The 17,328-nt window shown below is 44.4% G+C and overlaps 2 protein-coding genes across 9 annotated transcripts in view; one reads left to right on the top strand and one right to left on the bottom strand.

The window, feature by feature from the left end:
- The window catches only part of PGM3 (phosphoglucomutase 3), a 13,445-nt gene extending 8,058 nt beyond the window's left edge, over window positions 1-5,387 (top strand). For both annotated transcript variants that reach the window (XM_014958522.1, XM_014958521.1), the window contains exons 11-13: window positions 2,482-2,604; window positions 3,521-3,694; window positions 4,480-5,387. In XM_014958522.1, the coding sequence (XP_014814008.1) occupies window positions 2,482-2,604; window positions 3,521-3,694; window positions 4,480-4,566 (384 nt within the window). In that variant the 3' untranslated portion in view covers window positions 4,567-5,387. The remainder of the gene's footprint in view (window positions 1-2,481; window positions 2,605-3,520; window positions 3,695-4,479) is intronic.
- A 15-nt stretch (window positions 5,388-5,402) lies between these two features.
- DOPEY1 (dopey family member 1) overlaps window positions 5,403-17,328 on the bottom strand; it is a 60,109-nt gene continuing 48,183 nt past the window's right edge. For 3 of the 7 annotated variants that reach the window (XM_014958519.1, XM_014958514.1, XM_014958516.1), the window contains 6 exons: window positions 15,806-15,942; window positions 13,498-13,553; window positions 12,450-12,614; window positions 10,834-10,963; window positions 8,706-8,765; window positions 5,403-6,009 (listed from right to left, as the gene is read on the bottom strand). In XM_014958519.1, the coding sequence (XP_014814005.1) occupies window positions 5,704-6,009; window positions 8,706-8,765; window positions 10,834-10,963; window positions 12,450-12,614; window positions 13,498-13,553; window positions 15,806-15,942 (854 nt within the window). In that variant the 3' untranslated portion in view covers window positions 5,403-5,703. The remainder of the gene's footprint in view (window positions 6,010-8,705; window positions 8,766-10,833; window positions 10,964-12,449; window positions 12,615-13,497; window positions 13,554-15,805; window positions 15,943-17,328) is intronic. The other 4 variants (XM_014958515.1, XM_014958517.1, XM_014958520.1 and 1 more) reach the window with 2 other exon arrangements.

Genomic DNA, 17,328 nt, shown 5'->3' with positions numbered 1-17,328 from the left:
GCTTCTTGGTTTGCTCAGGTGGGACAGACCTTGCAGATGGCAGTGGTACAGACAGCGTACGCCAACGGGAGTTCCACACACTACCTCGAGCAAACACTGAAGGTATTCTCCTTTTTTTTTTTTGTTAGTTTTCTCCAAATATTGCTTACTGCAAATTTGTTTACTTTTAAAATAAATGCTACGGTAATATGATTGGCAGGAAAACTTCAACTAGGCTAAAATAAATGAGTCTTTCAAACCTTGCAGTAGCAAGTAAATTCTTGGTGGTAAAGGTGGCAAACAAGCAGAGCTGAAGAAGTTTTAGTCAGCTTTTACTAGTTTAAAAAATATTTGGCAAAAACTAAACAAAATTCCTTGTTAGTTCTGGAACAAGTTGTGGACTTTATGGCTTTATAAGGAAGTGAGTCTTCTCCAACAGGGTAAATGTTGTTCACTGCAGAAATCAAGGTAAGGTATTGGTTCAACAAAAATCTGCTGTGTTCCCTCAAGTCATAAAATGAATTGCGTTTTTTTGGGGTTGGGGTTTTATTTTAAAAAATAAAAGTAAAAAAAAATAATCAGGCTTTACTTCCAGTTGAATAATTGAAATCTTTTGAATTGGATCTGTAGAAACAGGGGACAACTGCAGCTCTGGGGAGGTTGGTGTGTAACAGCCCGGGCTGGGGCTCAGCTCCTGGCACTTCTCCTGCAGTTCCTGTCCTTGGAGGAGTCTCTAACCCTGATGTTCTCTGCATCTCCTTGTGCTGCAGGTACCCGTGCACTGCGTCAAAACCGGAGTCAAACACTTGCACCACAAGGCCCAGGAGTTTGATGTGGGTGTTTATTTTGAGGCAAACGGACACGGTACGGTGAGTACGAGCACGTAAGGTGTCAGATCAGCTGATACCTACAAAGGTTTAGGTGGATTAGCTGGAGAAGAAGGTCTTTCACGTCCTGATTATCCTGTTTTTATCGTAGTATCGCCACCAACTCCTCTGTGTTTTATCTGGGGATGGGAATTCCCAGTAACAAACATTAATCGTGGTTATTTGGGCTTAAATGGTAGCTTTTTTCCCTCATTGCTGCGCCCATCCTAGTTTGTGATGTGGGCTGCTCTTGACAAACTTCTCTTCTTTATTCTAGGTATTATTTAGCAAAGCTGCTGAAACTAAAATAAGACAACTGGCAAAAGAGGAGGAGGATGATGAAAAAAGAGAAGCAGCAAAAGTTCTTGAAAACATGATTGACCTGATTAATCAGGTAAAAGCTGTGAGAAACAAATCACTCTCTTGGTGATCATGGGGCTAACCCTGTTTGTGAGTACATCCCAGTAACAAACATTAATCGTGGTTATTTGGGCTTAAATGGTAGCTTTTTTCCCTCATTGCTGCGCCCATCCTAGTTTGTGATGTGGGCTGCTCTTGACAAACTTCTCTTCTTTATTCTAGGTATTATTTAGCAAAGCTGCTGAAGCTAAAATAAGACAACTGGCAAAAGAGGAGGAAGATGATGAAAAAAGAGAAGCAGCAAAAGTTCTTGAAAACATGATTGACCTGATCAATCAGGTAAAAGCTGTGAGAAACAGATCACTCTCTTGGTGACCATGGGGCTAACCCTGTTTGTGAGTATGGGGGGGGGGTTCCATGAGAGAGGGGGCCAAGAACAAAAGGGTAAGAACAGTAATTTTTAGAAAGATTTAAGATATTCTTATGAGTGGATGCAGAATCTGGCGCAGTCTTCTGGATTCAGGCCCCAAAGAAGGGGTGGGACAGTGTGGGAACCCAGTGATAGGATGTGACTCGTTCATGATTCACAGAGTCCCAGAATGAGCTGGGGTTGGAAGGGACCTCTGGAGATCATCCAGTCCAACCCCCTGCCAGAGCAGGGTCACCCAGAACAGGTCCCACAGGAACGTGTCCAGGTGGGTTTGGAATGTCTCCAGAGGAGACCCCACCACCTCTCTGGGCAGCCTCTGCCAGGGCTCTGCCACCCTCACAGGAAAGAAGTTCCTCCTCATGTTTAGGTGGAACTTCTTATTTACAGGTTTGTGCCTGTTCCCTCTTGTCCTGTCCCTGGGCACCACTGAAAAAAGCCTGGCCCCATCCTCCTGACACCCACCCTTGGAGTATTTATAGGCCTTGATCAGATCCCCCCTCAGCCTTCTCTTCTCCAGACTAAAAAGACCCAAGTCCCTCAGAAAGTAATTTTACCTGATGTTTTTCACTCATTTCTGTGCTGCGGGAGGCTGGGGGTGTTCCAGTGCCCATGTCCACGCAGCCCCAGGACTCCCAGGTTTGGTACAGATGTTCCTGTTGGGTAGTGCCAAATTCTTCTTCACAGGACAACCAAAACAGCATCACCCCTGGAACTGAGCAACCAACCGCCCTCAGCTGCCCCGACTGGCTGCGTTTTCATTCTCTTCAGCTGGAAGTTCACTGATAAATCACTCCTCCCTTTCCCCACTGTTGACCTCTCCAGTGTTTATTCCCCTCCCGTTGACAGACTGTGGGTGATGCCATCTCAGACATGTTGGTGATCGAAGCCATCCTGGCTCTGAAGGGGCTGACGGTGCAGCAGTGGGACGCCCTCTACACCGACCTTCCCAACCGCCTGCTGAAGGTCCAGGTGAGTTCCACCCCACACTGGCTTCGGCTGTGGGCCTCTCTTGCCTGCATGTATTTAAGTAAGCTTTTTTTTAAAACTATAATATATAATAACTTGAATATTCAAACTCTTTCTTCTTTGTCTTCTCCACTATTCAAAGCGCTCGAGCAGAACCAGCTCCCACGTGGTACCATTCTGTCAGACACAGCAAGGGAGCTGGAGCTCTGGGCTCTAAATTAACCAGGGGAGAGAGTTTTAAGTTTTCTGATCTACTGGGAGCAGCTGTGGGTTCAGTTCAGAGGCTGATCATGGAGGCACGTTCAGAACTGACCCTTTTTCCAAACCAAGCAGCTGTGTCCTACTAGGACCTTGTAGCCCCTTCCAGCACCTAAAGGGGCTCCAGGAGAGATGGGGAGGGACTCTTGATCAGGGAGTGGAGCCATAGGACAAGGGGGAATGGTTTTAAACTGAAAGGGGGGAGATTTAGATTAGATATTAGGAAGAAATTTTTGTGAGGGTGGTGAGAGCCTGGCCCAGGTTGCCCAGAGAAGCTGTGGCTGCCCCATCCCTGGAGGGGTTCAAGGCCAGGCTGGATGGGGCTTGGAGCAACCTGGGCTGGTGGGAGGTGTCCCTGCCCAGGGTAGGGGGTGGCACTGGATGATCCTTAAGGTCCCTTTCAACCTGAACCATTCTGTGATTCTTTGACTTGTTAACACACGCTGAGCAGGGATCCCAAGGTGTCGGAATTAAGCAGGAACCTCCCAAACTGAGCTCTTCTTCAGGCAACGCATCAAACCCTGAAGTTCTGTCTTACCTGTTTTACGTGACCTTTTTTAATTCCGCTCCAGCACACACACGCATCAAACCCTGAAGTTCTGTCTTACCTTTTTTAATTCTGCTCCAGCACCCAACTAACGAGCTGTTTGTGGTGCTGCAGGTGGCCGACCGGCGCGTTATCGACACAGCGGACGCGGAACGGCGGGCGGTCACACCCCCGGGGCTGCAGGAGAAGATTGATGCTCTTGTGAAGAAGTACAGACTGTCACGGGCCTTTGTGCGTCCCTCAGGAACAGAAGATGTGGTCCGGATCTACGCTGAAGCAGAGACACAGGTCAGAGCTTAAACTACTCACACCTGAAGGGGGATTTGTTTGTGTTAAACTGGGTGATGGAGGGAAAAGGATGTTTACATCCTCATCGTTTAATCACACGTGGCGGGTGCTAACTAACTTTGGAAAAAATGGAGTGATCACAAAAAGCCTCTTTGAATCTTTTACTTATAAAAAAGTGACATTCGATGATGTTTATCTTTATAAGGTAAATATTTATAAAGGCAGTTCAAGGCTAAGTGATTTTGAAAAGGAAAAAAAAAAATATCAGCCTTCTGACAAGTCATGGTTAAGAAGTTACCAAAGCAGCCCGTAACTGTGTGATTTCCTAAGAGGCAAAATAAAAAAATATAAACTGTGGCTGCTGTTAAGAGTTAGCCTGTATGTGAACATAAAGTTGACAGCAAAAGCAGTGGTCCTGCTCATCCCCCTTCTTCCTGCCAGCACGACTGTGCAGCAGCAGATCCCAGGATGACAGAGCAGCATAGGGAAGGGTCATGGTTAAGAAGTTACCAAAGCAGCCCGTAACTGTGTGATTTCCTAAGAGGCAAAATAAAAAAATATAAACTGTGGCTGCTGTTAAGAGTTAGCCTGTATGTGAACATAAAGTTGACAGCAAAAGCAGTGGTCCTGCTCATCCCCCTTCTTCCTGCCAGCACGACTGTGCAGCAGCAGATCCCAGGATGACAGAGCAGCATAGGGAAGGCAGTATTTGCAGGAAAATGCTTGTCTTAGCATCACAGCTTTGCTCTAACCATCCAACTAACTGATTTTAAAACATTCCCCAGGAGGCAGCGGATGCCCTCGCCCACGAGGTGAGCCTGGCCGTGTACCAGCTGGCTGGAGGAAGAGGAGCACCCCCCCAGCCCATATAACGACTGATGTAACTGCAGTTAAAGTGCATCACTTGACTTCTTTCTTTTAAATATGTATTTCCTTTACCATTTGCCAACGTGGACAGACCCAACCCTTCCTGAGAGCAGCAAGGATTCATCAGAACTGAGCAGAGTCTTTACCTCTGTTAGAAACTTACCTGTTAACGAGAGGCTCTTGCTGCTGAATTACACTCCTGCCCCCAGTTTGTCTCAAGTGACCTAGAGGTGACAGTTGGTGGCCTAATCATGCCCAGGAGGAATTCTGTTCCCCTCCTGCAGCGTGTTTGGTAGGTTATTGTCACCTTGTGCCTGAAGTCCAGCTCCCACCTCCTCAGCACACCTGCAGGAGCTGCTGCAGAAACTTGCCCCATCTTCACCCAGTGAAGGCAGAGATGGGCACTGGTCTTGATATTCCCTTCACCTCAGTTGAAGGGGGAAATAACATAATGAAAGAGCATTTGCAAATAATAATGTATGATTATTGCAATAATATTAATCATGAGCTACTTTTATGAAATTCAAGTTTTGCTTAGAAAGCAATTTGCTGTAATAGACTTTATAATCACTTTTAAGAGGGAAAGGACAGAGACAAGTTTGTCTTCTGTGGCCGTTACTACTCCCCAGCAGCACCAAGGGGCTGGGACACAATGGTTTAAATACACAAGTATCCTCCTCCTCCACATAGTTCAGTTCAGGGCATCTACCTCTGACAAATGTATTTTTCTTTGTATTAACTCCTGGCATAATGGCATTTTCCAGATCGCTAAATAAATAAGCACAAATTCCAATCGATTTAAAAAAAAAAAAAAAAAGGACAAAAATAAACTGGAAACAAATTGAAAAAATGTGCACCTTGTATTTTTTTTTTTTTAGGATTTTTTAAAGACAGAACTCAAGACAACAAAAACATGGACTGTAAATAGTAGGCACCATAATCAATATGAGCCACCCAATATTTAAACTTGATTCAGGCCACATCCAGAACTTTTCTCTCTTATTTACAAATATTTAACTTAAATAGAACATGAAGTATTTCATTACATACAAAGTAAGAAAAGAATACTATACAACTGGGAAAGATACAGTATCTCATTTAAATAGTTACACTACATATAAGCTGAATAGTACCAGTGTGGTTCATGTTTTTATGACGCCTTCGAGGAAATCCTTCTCGACCATTTCTTCTATCTTTTGTCTTGCTTTGCTGGAGAAGGTCTTGAGGGTCTCCATTTTTATGTCCTTACTTGGAAAGCAGTTGGGGTAAAGGACAGGGCTCCCTGAGTGTCCCACACACCTGCTCGTGACCTTGCTGTTGAAGACTTGGCTGAGCACATTGAAGAAAGGCAAAAGCTGCTCGATGCTGCGAACGGTGTAGATGGTTAAAAGCAAGTGACCTGGTTCCCAACTGAGTGTTTTCCCTGAGCTGTCCTCCTCTGGGTTTTTCTGTAAATACAGAGAAATGGGAAACAACACAGGTCAAAACGGATCAAAATCATAGAATCATAGAATGGTTAGAGTTGGAAGGGACCTGAAAGACCATCCAGTTCCAATCCCCTGCCCTGGGCAGGGACACCTCCCACCAGACCAGGTTGTTCCAAGCCCCATCCAGCCTGGCCTTGAACCCCTCCAGGGATGGGGCAGCCACAGCTTCTCTGGGCAACCTGAAAATAAAAAGACTAACGCCCAATAAAGTATTATCAGTATCTCTGATCAGTTTATCTCCTCACATTAGTGACAATAAACCCCACAGGAAGTTTAAACAGAAACGAAGCATTTTCTCTTTGAAGTTAAAGTTCAGAGTTTTCAGGGAGAACAAATGCAGCGCTGGATTTAGTAGCAAAAATAACACACACAGAGGCTTCGAGCAAACCCTTGAAGTTGTCCTCAAAGGAAGATGCTTCAGTTATTTACCATGTTTTCCCAGCAGACCTGGGCTACACACCTTCCATTCCAGGGGGGGAATTTGAAGGGAGAGAATTTCAGGAACCCCACAGTGAGGGCAGCAGCCACAGCCCAGAGGCTCCCAAGGCAGCAGGAGGACACTGCTGAGACCCTGCTTAGGGTCACCTTCAAGATCTTAAATATTTGATGGTTGGAGTCAATCTGAAAGGCCCATTCCAACCGAGACAATTCTATGATCTGCAGACTGAAGTACCTGAGCACTAACACCCAGCTGCTGATATGGTAACCTTCACTAGTTTCCCTTTTCTTCACATTGAGGGTGGCAGAGCCCTGGCAGAGGCTGCCCAGAGAGGTGGTGGAGTCTCCTTCTCTGGAGACATTCCAAACCCGCCTGGACACGTTCCTGTGGGACCTGCTCTGGGTGACCTGCTCTGGCAGGGGGTTGGACTGGATGATCTCCAGAGGTCCCTTCCAACCCTATAGCATTCTGTGATCCTGTGAACTGTCTTGCAGTTCAGGAGCCCGTGTGACATCTGTTACATAAAAAACCAATTAGGTTTAAATTAAACATGAGTGTATTTAGTATTTTAACCACCTGCTGGTTTGTCTCCCTGTCACACGTTACCATGTCAAAACCACAACACTCTACAAGTCTCAAGAAAAGGCAGGAGTTGTTGATGCCTCCTGCTTTTAATAAAACCACTAGTTTTAAAAAAATTCTCCTTTAAAAAGCTTCAACAGAGAAATGGGAAACAACACAGGTCAAAACGGATCAGAGAAATGGGAAACAACACAGGTCAAAACAGATTAAAATCATAGATTTATAGAATGGTTAGAGTTGGAAGGGACCTGAAAGACCATCCAGTTCCAATCCCCTGCCCTGGGCAGGGACACCTCCCACCAGACCAGGTTGTTCCAAGCCCCATCCAGCCTGGCCTTGAACCCCTCCAGGGATGGGGCAGCCACAGCTTCTCTGGGCAACCTGAAAATAAAAAGACTAACGCCCAATAAAGTATTATCAGTATCTCTGATCAGTTTATCTCCTCACATTAGTGACAATAAACCCCACAGGAAGTTTAAACAGAAACGAAGCATTTTCTCTTTGAAGTTAAAGTTCAGAGTTTTCAGGGAGAACAAATGCAGCGCTGGATTTAGTAGCAAAAATAACACACACAGAGGCTTCGAGCAAACCCTTGAAGTTGTCCTCAAAGGAAGATGCTTCAGTTATTTACCATGTTTTCCCAGCAGACCTGGGCTACACACCTTCCATTCCAGGGGGGGAATTTGAAGGGAGAGAATTTCAGGAACCCCACAGTGAGGGCAGCAGCCACAGCCCAGAGGCTCCCAAGGCAGCAGGAGGACACTGCTGAGACCCTGCTTAGGGTCACCTTCAAGATCTTAAATATTTGATGGTTGGAGTCAATCTGAAAGGCCCATTCCAACCGAGACAATTCTATGATCTGCAGACTGAAGTACCTGAGCACTAACACCCAGCTGCTGATATGGTAACCTTCACTAGTTTCCCTTTGGCCTTGAACACCTCCAGGGATGGGGCAGAGTTGTTGATGCCTCCTGCTTTTAATGAAACCACTAGTTTTAAAAATTTCTCCTTTAAAAAAACTTCACTCTGGATTCACAGAAGAGAGGCTTTTCAGTCCTGGGTCTCTGCCGTGCTCAGCATTACCTGGGGGGAGCCCAGGCCCCTCCAGCTCCAGCAAGGGCCACCCTTACCCCCAAAATGCTCCTCCTCCTCCTGGGCAATGAGATCCAGCCCCTCCAGGCCATTTCCTCACAGCAGAAACACCACTAACTCCTCAGAGACTTAAAACCGCAGTTAATTTGACCGAGACCAATTAGGGATTGTGTGTTTCACACCCACCGTTTGGCAAGAATTATTATTTTAATTCTATAATTATTGTGATCGTAATTCATCTTAGAACTAAGTTTTTGTAATTCATTTTGTGCAGGAAACCAATGTAAAAGTAAGTTTTTAAGTTGGTTTCCTAGGTGAAATAGATTACAAAAAGTTAGTAAATAATTTTTTCTGTTCTCTATAAAAATAAGGGCCCTGATGATTCTTTCACTTCAAAAAAAATATCTCTCAGCTTTGTCCTGTCACAAGTCTGACACCTCTCAGCTCTTACTGAGAGCTCAACACCACCCAGGGCCTCGAGGTGTTGGTGTTATCATTATGGCAAGCTTTGTTTCACAACTCAAGCATCAAAGGCCACCCTCACCTGATGCTTGGCCATCTCCATTCCCTCCAAAACCACCGTCTTAAAGTCCTCCTGTTTGTCCTGTGGAAGGAAAGAGGAGAACTTTCAGACTGCATTTCACATAGCAAAGGAATATTCTGCCGTGAAGGCCGTGCGGTTGCTGGGTTGGATGCTGTGCTTTGGCTAAAAAAAATTAAAATATATATATAAAATCGCCCGCCCCAAAGAGTCCGTGGTCCAGGAAGGGCAGACTCTGGAGCAAATGTGGCCGAGGCACTGCCCCTTTGGTTCTTCTCTTTATGGCCAGTAGTGCCAGAGAAGGTTTTGAAGCACATTTCCCTCCCACAACAGAGCCTGAGCAACCCCACTCTACACCAACCTGAAGGAAAATTAAGATCCCCTGGAACATTTTGCTCAGAAACTGGTATTTGCTAAGAAAAAACCCGCCACTACATACAGTGGAATTCTCCCCTGCGCAGAGAGGAAATGGCCTGGAAGTCTGTATCCATTCCCTGGTGTGTATCCATCCCACCATCTCACCCCTCACTACACTTCCCAGTGTGGAACTGCTGCTGGGACTGGGGGGGGGTCCAGAAATCCCAGCTTGTTTTCTATACTCTTGAAGCATCCTGTGGCAGTCCTGACTTCAGGCATCTATCCCAACACACTGTACTTACCAGCCTGGATATTTTATGCATCATGTATCATTTATAATTCACCTGGAGAGGTTATTTGGAGCGTGCCAGCTTTCTAACAGGTGTAGCACTACAGGGAACACCAGGGACAGAGGCTCTGCCTGATGAGCAGTCACTTAAATCTGATTATTCCTTTATACAGGCGAGAGGAGGAATTTAGTCTCATCTTCGCAGTTCAAAACCAGTAAAATGAAGAATGCAGATGTGCTTCAGCTACTTGTTTTATCCCCTAGAGGCGTGAGCCTTGCTCAAATAGCTCAGATCTGCCTCCAACCAACTTATCCCTAAATTTTATGCAGCCACTTGTAGCTTCTTTAGTCGGTGAAAACACTCATTAGGGATTGTAAATGTAGCAGCTACAGCAAGCAGCCAGTGTTACAGCCAGTGACAGTGGGAGGGAAACCCAAGAATGAAGCTCCAAACCTTCCTCCCACACATCTTTGGGCTTCCTCCCTCTTTCCCTGGCCCACCAGTAACCTTTCCCAGTGAGATGCTTCCCTGGAAGGGGCTCTGTCCTCACAGCAGGGGCAGCAAAAGTACCCGACAGCAACTTCCTTACTTCGTGGCAGCAGAAAGGAGCTCCCTGGCCAGTTTCCACCAGTTTCATTAGCAGATCAGGCCTCCACTCCACCCAAACGAGGGTTTTAATATACCTCAGGCACCAAAATAATGATGGCCCTAATTCTGCTCCCGCTCTACAAACCCAGAAATGTTTCTTCCTGCCTTCTTCCAGTCATCACAACTGCTTCAGGGAAGAAACCCAGCCCTCCTGGGCTCTGCTGCCTCAAATTTCTTGGTTCTGTCATTTTTAAGGAATGCAATAGTTTTCTAAATATTTAAATGTCATCATTATTAACCAAAATCCTTTTCTACTTCAAATTGTAGTTAAGTTATACTGGTATTCACATCTGCCTCAAATTTCTTGGTTCTGTCATTTTTTAGGAACGCAACAGTTTTCTAAATATTTAGATGTCATCATTATTAACCAAAATGCTTTTCTACTTCAAAATGTAGTTAAGTTATACTGGTATTCACATATATGACTGGCTACCTGAAAGTGATTTTACATTAAAATAGGTTAGACACTGAAGCATATTTTACTTTTTACTCAATTAATACTTTTAATGGAAAACTCTACGTAGTCTTTTTTTGATTATTGCAGGTTGGGGGCTTTTGTTTTGTTTATTTCCTCAATTAATACTTTTAATGGAAAACTCTACATAGTCTTTTTTTGATCATTGCAGGTTGGGGGGATTTTGTTTGGTTTCTTTCTTTTTTTTGGTGTTTTGTTTTATGGTTTTTGCCTGATACTGAGTTGAGATTACTCCAGTGGAAACCTTTCCATTCTTCATTGTTAAAAAAACCACCCCAATATCCCAAACCAAACCGGTGCTGTAAGTTACTGCACATGAAAATTAGCAGTGACAAGGAAAAAGGGAAGAAAAAAAAGATACCTTTGCCTTTTTTCGCAGCAGTTTTGCAAGACGCACGACGTAGGGCTTGAACTCCCTCTGATGGGTGCCCTGCCTTCGTACTTCCAAGCCCGAATCATCTGATGCTTCTGGAATAAAAGCCCAACGATACCTGTCATGAGATAACAGGAGCAGATGTTATCTTTCCTGAAGGAGCAGGCTCTTCTGATCTAGGAACAGGAGTCGGATGAGGAGATGTGATTAGGTATTAAAGAAAGCAGGGAAAATCCCCCAACCCACTGAAAAAACCAGCAGTATCTGATAAGAAAGAAAAGGAAAGGCACGTTCTGGAAAGCAGGAGGTAACGTGGCTGAGAATGTAGTATTTTCTTTCTACTTTAGAGTTTCTTGAAGTATTTAAGGATGCCAAGAGTAAGGTAAGGCAGAGAAGGTAAACCCAACAGTAGTATTCACACCTTCATTGTGTGAAAGTGATTCTGAATTATAAAATAGGGAAGTTACTTAAAACACTTTGTTGCACATTTGCAATATTTACTGTAACACACAAAGTATTCTCAATATACCGTGCTGGTAGCAGAAACTCATTTATTTTACCTATTAATAGGCCAATGAGACCAAGCTCCTCCCCTCCGACCTCGCTGCACTGCAGTGTCTGGCTACTTACATTGCAAACTATAAAGGAAATCAAAGTTTCTTGGAGCCAAGCCTCCAAGAGAATGCCATAAATGATTCAGCGTGACTACTGTCCTTTCAGAAAGGACCTAAATAACACTGGGCTGGCTCATAATGGGGACTAGGACAGCTTGGAGAACCAAATTATGAGCCAAATCCCCAGAAAATGAAATAAATCAATGACCCTTCAATATGAGCTTTAGATTTAGAAATCCTACACAGACACAGCGTGTGCAAGTCCTTCCACCCTCTAGACCCTTCCACCCACTCTAGACCAGCATCTTTTAAATAAGAGGATAATTTGAGGTGAGCAAACATCCACAGAGCTGTGCCAGGGCAACAGCTCTCACGTGGGCAGTGTCAAGAAAGAGACAAGACATGTTTCTTTTGTCCTTGGTGGCCTCCCGTTTCTAGGATCTTCAGCAAATGTTATTTTTGTATTAATTTTTTTCCAACAAGAGGCTTGCAGAGGGGCTGAGGAGGCAGCACAGGAACACTACAGACTGAGAAAACCCCCTGGAGTCCCCTTCACAAGCGGGTTTGTTGCAACATCTCGCAGTCAGATCAGGCAGGAGCAATTTCGGCGAGTCCCGCCGAGACGACGGAGAGTCCTCCCACCTCAGGCATTAGTCACCCAGACGTGGGTGTATTTTGGGTTCTCAGACATGACTGCAGCTAAATACTTTAAAAATGACACACTTTAAGAAATCACCATCACTGATTAGCTCACAAGTGCTGAGAACCTCTCGCCACAGGCTAAATCAAACCAGCCTGAACTCATTTTGTGTGTAGCATCATTTGCTGCGGGGGCCACTCTGACACTGGGAGGGAACAAACTGTGGGCTGCCCTGGGTGAAGGCCAGGAAAGGCAAGGAAATAGGAAAACAAGGATTTTTATCCACTGGGATTTTGCCAAGAAGCACGGTTAAACATCCAAAAACTTCAATGACAGCATCTTCTACTCACATCTGAAACTGAGGAAGGTTTTCAGACGGTAAAGCTAGGGCCAAGTCCAGAAATTTGCAAGCAGACAAGTAGAGGTTCAACCACCTCTGGCTGTTGTAGGACGTGGAGAAACCATTGCCACCTGTGTACGTCGTCTCCAGACCAGCAACAGATGGGCCAGAAGTTCTAAAATAAATTATAGCAGGCAGATGAGTCATTAACAGCCTTCTGCCACTATGGGAACATCATCTTACTGACTTGCCTTCACAAACACAGAACTTAATCCTGCATCCATAAATTAAACCAGAACATTGCAAGCCTGTGCTACGGGTAGAATTTTGTATGTTTAGAGATATATGTATGATAAAATATTAATATCTAATGAACATGTTATGCTGATGAGTATCTCATTCTCATCAGACATCTACATTCAGAGAAAGTTTAAAATTGCCAGTTATGTCAATATTATTTTATTTTAGGGAAAAATTCTTGATAAGAACAAAGAGAATCTAGAAAAAAGTGAAGACTCAGGCAAATAACTCCCCCCTGGTTTTTTTGAGCCATCTGCCTGCACTGTCAGCACTGACTGAAATTGGAACACATTGTGCAGAAGGTAGATGGGATAGAAATGGACAACGAAACAAGAAAAAATATCTGCCTCATCTTTCTGTCTAGCACTAGAAGAAACCACATTTTTGTTTAAGCAACAAAAAAAGTGCATCCATCTTATTCTAAATATACATCTGCTAAGCTACAAAGTCATGCCATGCCTATTGCAGAAGCACTGTCATTTTAGTCAGGAAGACACTGCAAGAACATAATTATATTGCATAATTTACCTTAGTTGTTTATGAGCAATCTGACAGGGGGATTATTTTTTATTATCATTTTTCCTCTGAACAGTATGTTCCTGATAGTGCAGTCAGACTGAACTACTCCTCATTTGTGATTTTCATGTGAGCTTGACAATCCTTTCCAAGACAAATTATTCTAGAGAATGACTCGTCTGCCCATCAGCGTGCCAGGAGACTCTTAGCAAGTTAAACAAGTAGGAAATTCATAAATTTACCTGGAAATGTCTTCATCAGCAGTGAGCTCCTGTTCCATCAGTAAAAATACTTGTACCTGAAAATCAAATGCTACATTTTAATACCATTTTTTAAACGAACTATGACTCAGGAAAATGCTGTAGGGAAACTTGAGTAATAAGCCTTAGAAGAATTGTTGTTTGGAGCTTTATTTCCATTCCTGGATGATGAAATAACCCACTGACTGGACACTGGCATCCTGAAACTCCTTCATCCCTTATATATAGCCTGAGTAGCACAAGGGCTGTATATAAAACATATGACTTATGGCCAGGAAAGCTCTCACAGTCTAATTCCCTCCACTACTGACAAAGAGAGCCCAGCAGAAAGCAAGACATAAAGGAACTGAGAATAAAGAATCACATAAAGCAGCAAATTCGGGTGTGAATTCCCAGAGATGACACAGTCCTCTGCAGGGCTGCAGTAAATTGCCCAAAGGCCGGGGACAGCACAGGAGTCAGAGGCCACACTGCTCCCAGCAGGTCTTACAGAGTAGAATGGCATTAATAATATTTATAGAATTGACAGTGTACTGGCTGGCAGAGAGTTAAAATCCTTCACAGAGGCTGGTGTGGGGCTATGTGTTGGATTTGGGCTGGAAACAGTGTGGATAACACTATTTACACAGCGTCAAGGCCTTTTCTGCTGCTCACGCCGCCCTGCCAGCAGGTAGGCTGGGAGGCACAAGAAGTTTTGAGGGGACACAGCTGGGACAGAACTGACCAAAGGGACATCCCAGACCCCGTGACGTGTTCAGCAAGTAAGGCTGGGTGGGGAAGGATGGCAGGGGCTGCCCTTGCTCAGGGACTACCCTGGTAATGGTTGGTTGGTGGTAAGTAATAATTGTCTTTTGCATCACTTATTTTTCTTGGGGTTTATTTTCCTCTCTTTTTTCTTCTAATTTTTTTTTTTTTTTTAATTAAACCGTCTTTGTCTCAACCCACAAGTTTTCTCACTTTTTAGTCTTCCATTTCCTCCCTCACATCCCACTGAGGGGCAGGGAAGGAGCCAGCACCCGTGTGGTGCTTAGTTGCCAGCCGGGGTTAAACCCCAACAGACAGGCTCAAGATTAAATGCATCTATTGCTAAAACTATGCACTTGATCCTTAAAATACTTTATATAGCTTTTCTCCTTTTATTGTTTAAATCTGTGGTTAACTATGGGCTAGGTTAGGAGCCAACAAATTAAAAAATAAACAAATAATCCCAGCAGTGATTCTGATTTGTTATCTGTGTCATCCAGCCCCTTAGGAACTACTCGGGTACCAGGTTAAATGGACCACAGGATGAAACACCCAACAGTGGAGACTCCACAGGAAGCAGCTCTGAAAACAGATGTTTATCCTGCCTTGTTATGTAGTGTAAAATAAGAGAAAGAAGAAACCCAAGTCACGCCTTGTACAAATCAGAGGGCTGGAGCCCCTCTGCTGTGAGGACAGGCTGAGAGAGCTGGGGGTGTTCAGCCTGGAGAAGAGAAGGCTCCAGGGAGACCTTAAAGCCCCTTCCAGTCCATAAAGGGGCTCCAGAAGAGATGGGGAGAGACTCTTGATCAGGGAGGGGAGCCCTAGGATGAGGGGGAAGGGTTTTAAACTGAAAAAGAGGAGATTTAGATTAGATCTTAGGAAGAAATTCTTTGCTGTGAGGGTGGTGAGACCCTGGCCCAGGTTGCCCAGAGAAGCTGTGGCTGCCCCATCCCTGGAAGTGTTGTTCAAGACCAGGCTGGATGGGGCTTTGAGCAGCCTGGTCTGGTGGGAGGTGTCCCTGCCCAGGGCAGGGGGGTTGGAACTCCATGATCATCCAACCTGAACCATTTTGTGATCTCATTACAAAATTTCAGCCACAAAGTGATCTGAATGACTATCAACTGCCAATATGACATAGATTCCAACTCCTTTACGTGGCTTCTTATCCTCATTGCTGGAGGAAGAGGGCTGAATTATCAGGAAAGCAGAAACAGGGAGCACAGAGCAGGGTAAGAGTAGGAACAGCAGAGAGTGTCCACATACGTGGGCAGAAATTGAAGTAGGAGCTGTGAGGGCACAATGAAAGTAAATGCAAATTTAATTCAGGAGACATCTGAACAGCTTAAACAGCGTAAGTCAACAGATGTTCTAATATTTGCAAAAAACAGCCATCAGGACTATGAAAATAAGTCAGCTTACAATTTATGTCTATTGTATATTTACATGCACATTACCCAGAAGAGATTTTCTTAAAAACAATGAGAAATGACTTTGTATCTCAAATTTGCACCAGTCTTCCAAATCATGAACAACAACTGCAACTCACCAGCTCAGTGATCATGGTAGGCCAAAGCGAGGTAAGGTGCTGTGGAGACATTCTTAAAAGCAATACTCTAAAAAACAGGAACACTTGGGAATGAAGGGTGGGCACCTGCGGTAAACGGAGACTTTCTACCAGCCTTTCTGAAACAAAAAGCCAAGAAGGTTTCCTCAGTTCAGAGAAATTTCAACCAGCATTTTCTTCTTCCTTCATTTACTCTCAATTTTTACTTTTTTTTTTGGGGTTTTCTTTCAAACAACACAACAGCAGCCCAAACAACTAGGATATATATATTATTAAAAAAAGCTGTATCATCATAGTACATGGGATATTACACAGGGACAACATGCTCTTAACCATAACCACCTCTAAGTATTTAAAATGGAGGGAAATCTTTCAGTCAAACCAACACATTGCAATTTAGACCAGTAAAACCGCCTGATGTCTTGAACAAAGAAACCCAGTTAGTGACTTATGGGTTAAAAAAAACCCCACTAAACTTCAAAGAATAAATCCTAGAACAAATGAAACAAGATAGATGATGCAGTCTTTCCATATACAGGAAGAGACCAAAGCGTCCCTCTTGGTAGCACTAAAAGACAACATATCTAAAAGAAGTTGCCATAATTATTTGCATCATCTTTGATTAAAACCAAGCAGCTCCCATTCTCAATCACATCATGTAAAAGGGGACTGGAAGAGACCTTTACCCCATTCTCAATCACATCATGTAAAAGGGGATTGGAAGAGACCTTTACAGGTCATCTAGTCCACCCCCCCTGCAATGAGCAGGGGCATCTTCAACTAGAGCAGGTGGCTCAGAGCCCTGTCCAACCTAATCTCAAACTTTTTCAGGGATGGGGCATCTGCCACCTCTCTGGGCAAGCTGTTCCAGTGTTTCACCACCCCCAGTGTAAAAAAATTCTTCCTTAATATCTAGTCTAAATCTATCTTCTTTTAGTTTAAAGCCACTACCTACCCCCCTTGTCATACCGCAACAGACCCTACTAAAAAGTGTGTCCCCATCTTTCTCTGTTCCAGTGTTTCACCACCCCCAGTGTAAAAAAATTCTTCCTTAATATCTAGTCTAAATCTATCTTCTTTTAATTTAAAACCACTACCTACCCCCCTTGTTCTACCACAACAGACACTACTAAAAAGTGTGTCCCCATCTTTCTTATAAGTACTGAAAGGCCACAATAAGGTCTCCCCAGAGCCTTCTCCTCTCCAGGCTGAACCCCCCCAACTCTCTCAGCCTGTCCTCACAGCAGAGGGGCTCCAGCCCTCTGAGCATTTCTGTGGCCTCCTCTGGACCCGCTCTAACAGGTCCATGTCCTTCCTGTGCCAAGGGCTCCAGAGCTGGACACAGAGCTCCAGGTGGGGTCTCACCAGAGCAGAGCAGAAGGGGAGAATCACCTCCCTTGGCCACGCTTCTTTAGATGTGGCCCAGGATAGAGTTGGCTTTCTGGGCTGTGAGTGCACATTCACAGAGTCATAGAATACCAGGTTAGGAGCAGAGCAGAAGGGGA

The sequence above is a fragment of the Calidris pugnax genome, unplaced genomic scaffold (assembly GCF_001431845.1).
Source record: "Calidris pugnax isolate Ruff unplaced genomic scaffold, ASM143184v1 scaffold251, whole genome shotgun sequence".
Classification (NCBI taxonomy): domain Eukaryota; kingdom Metazoa; phylum Chordata; class Aves; order Charadriiformes; family Scolopacidae; genus Calidris; species Calidris pugnax.
This window is presented reverse-complemented; position numbering and strand designations above follow the sequence as displayed.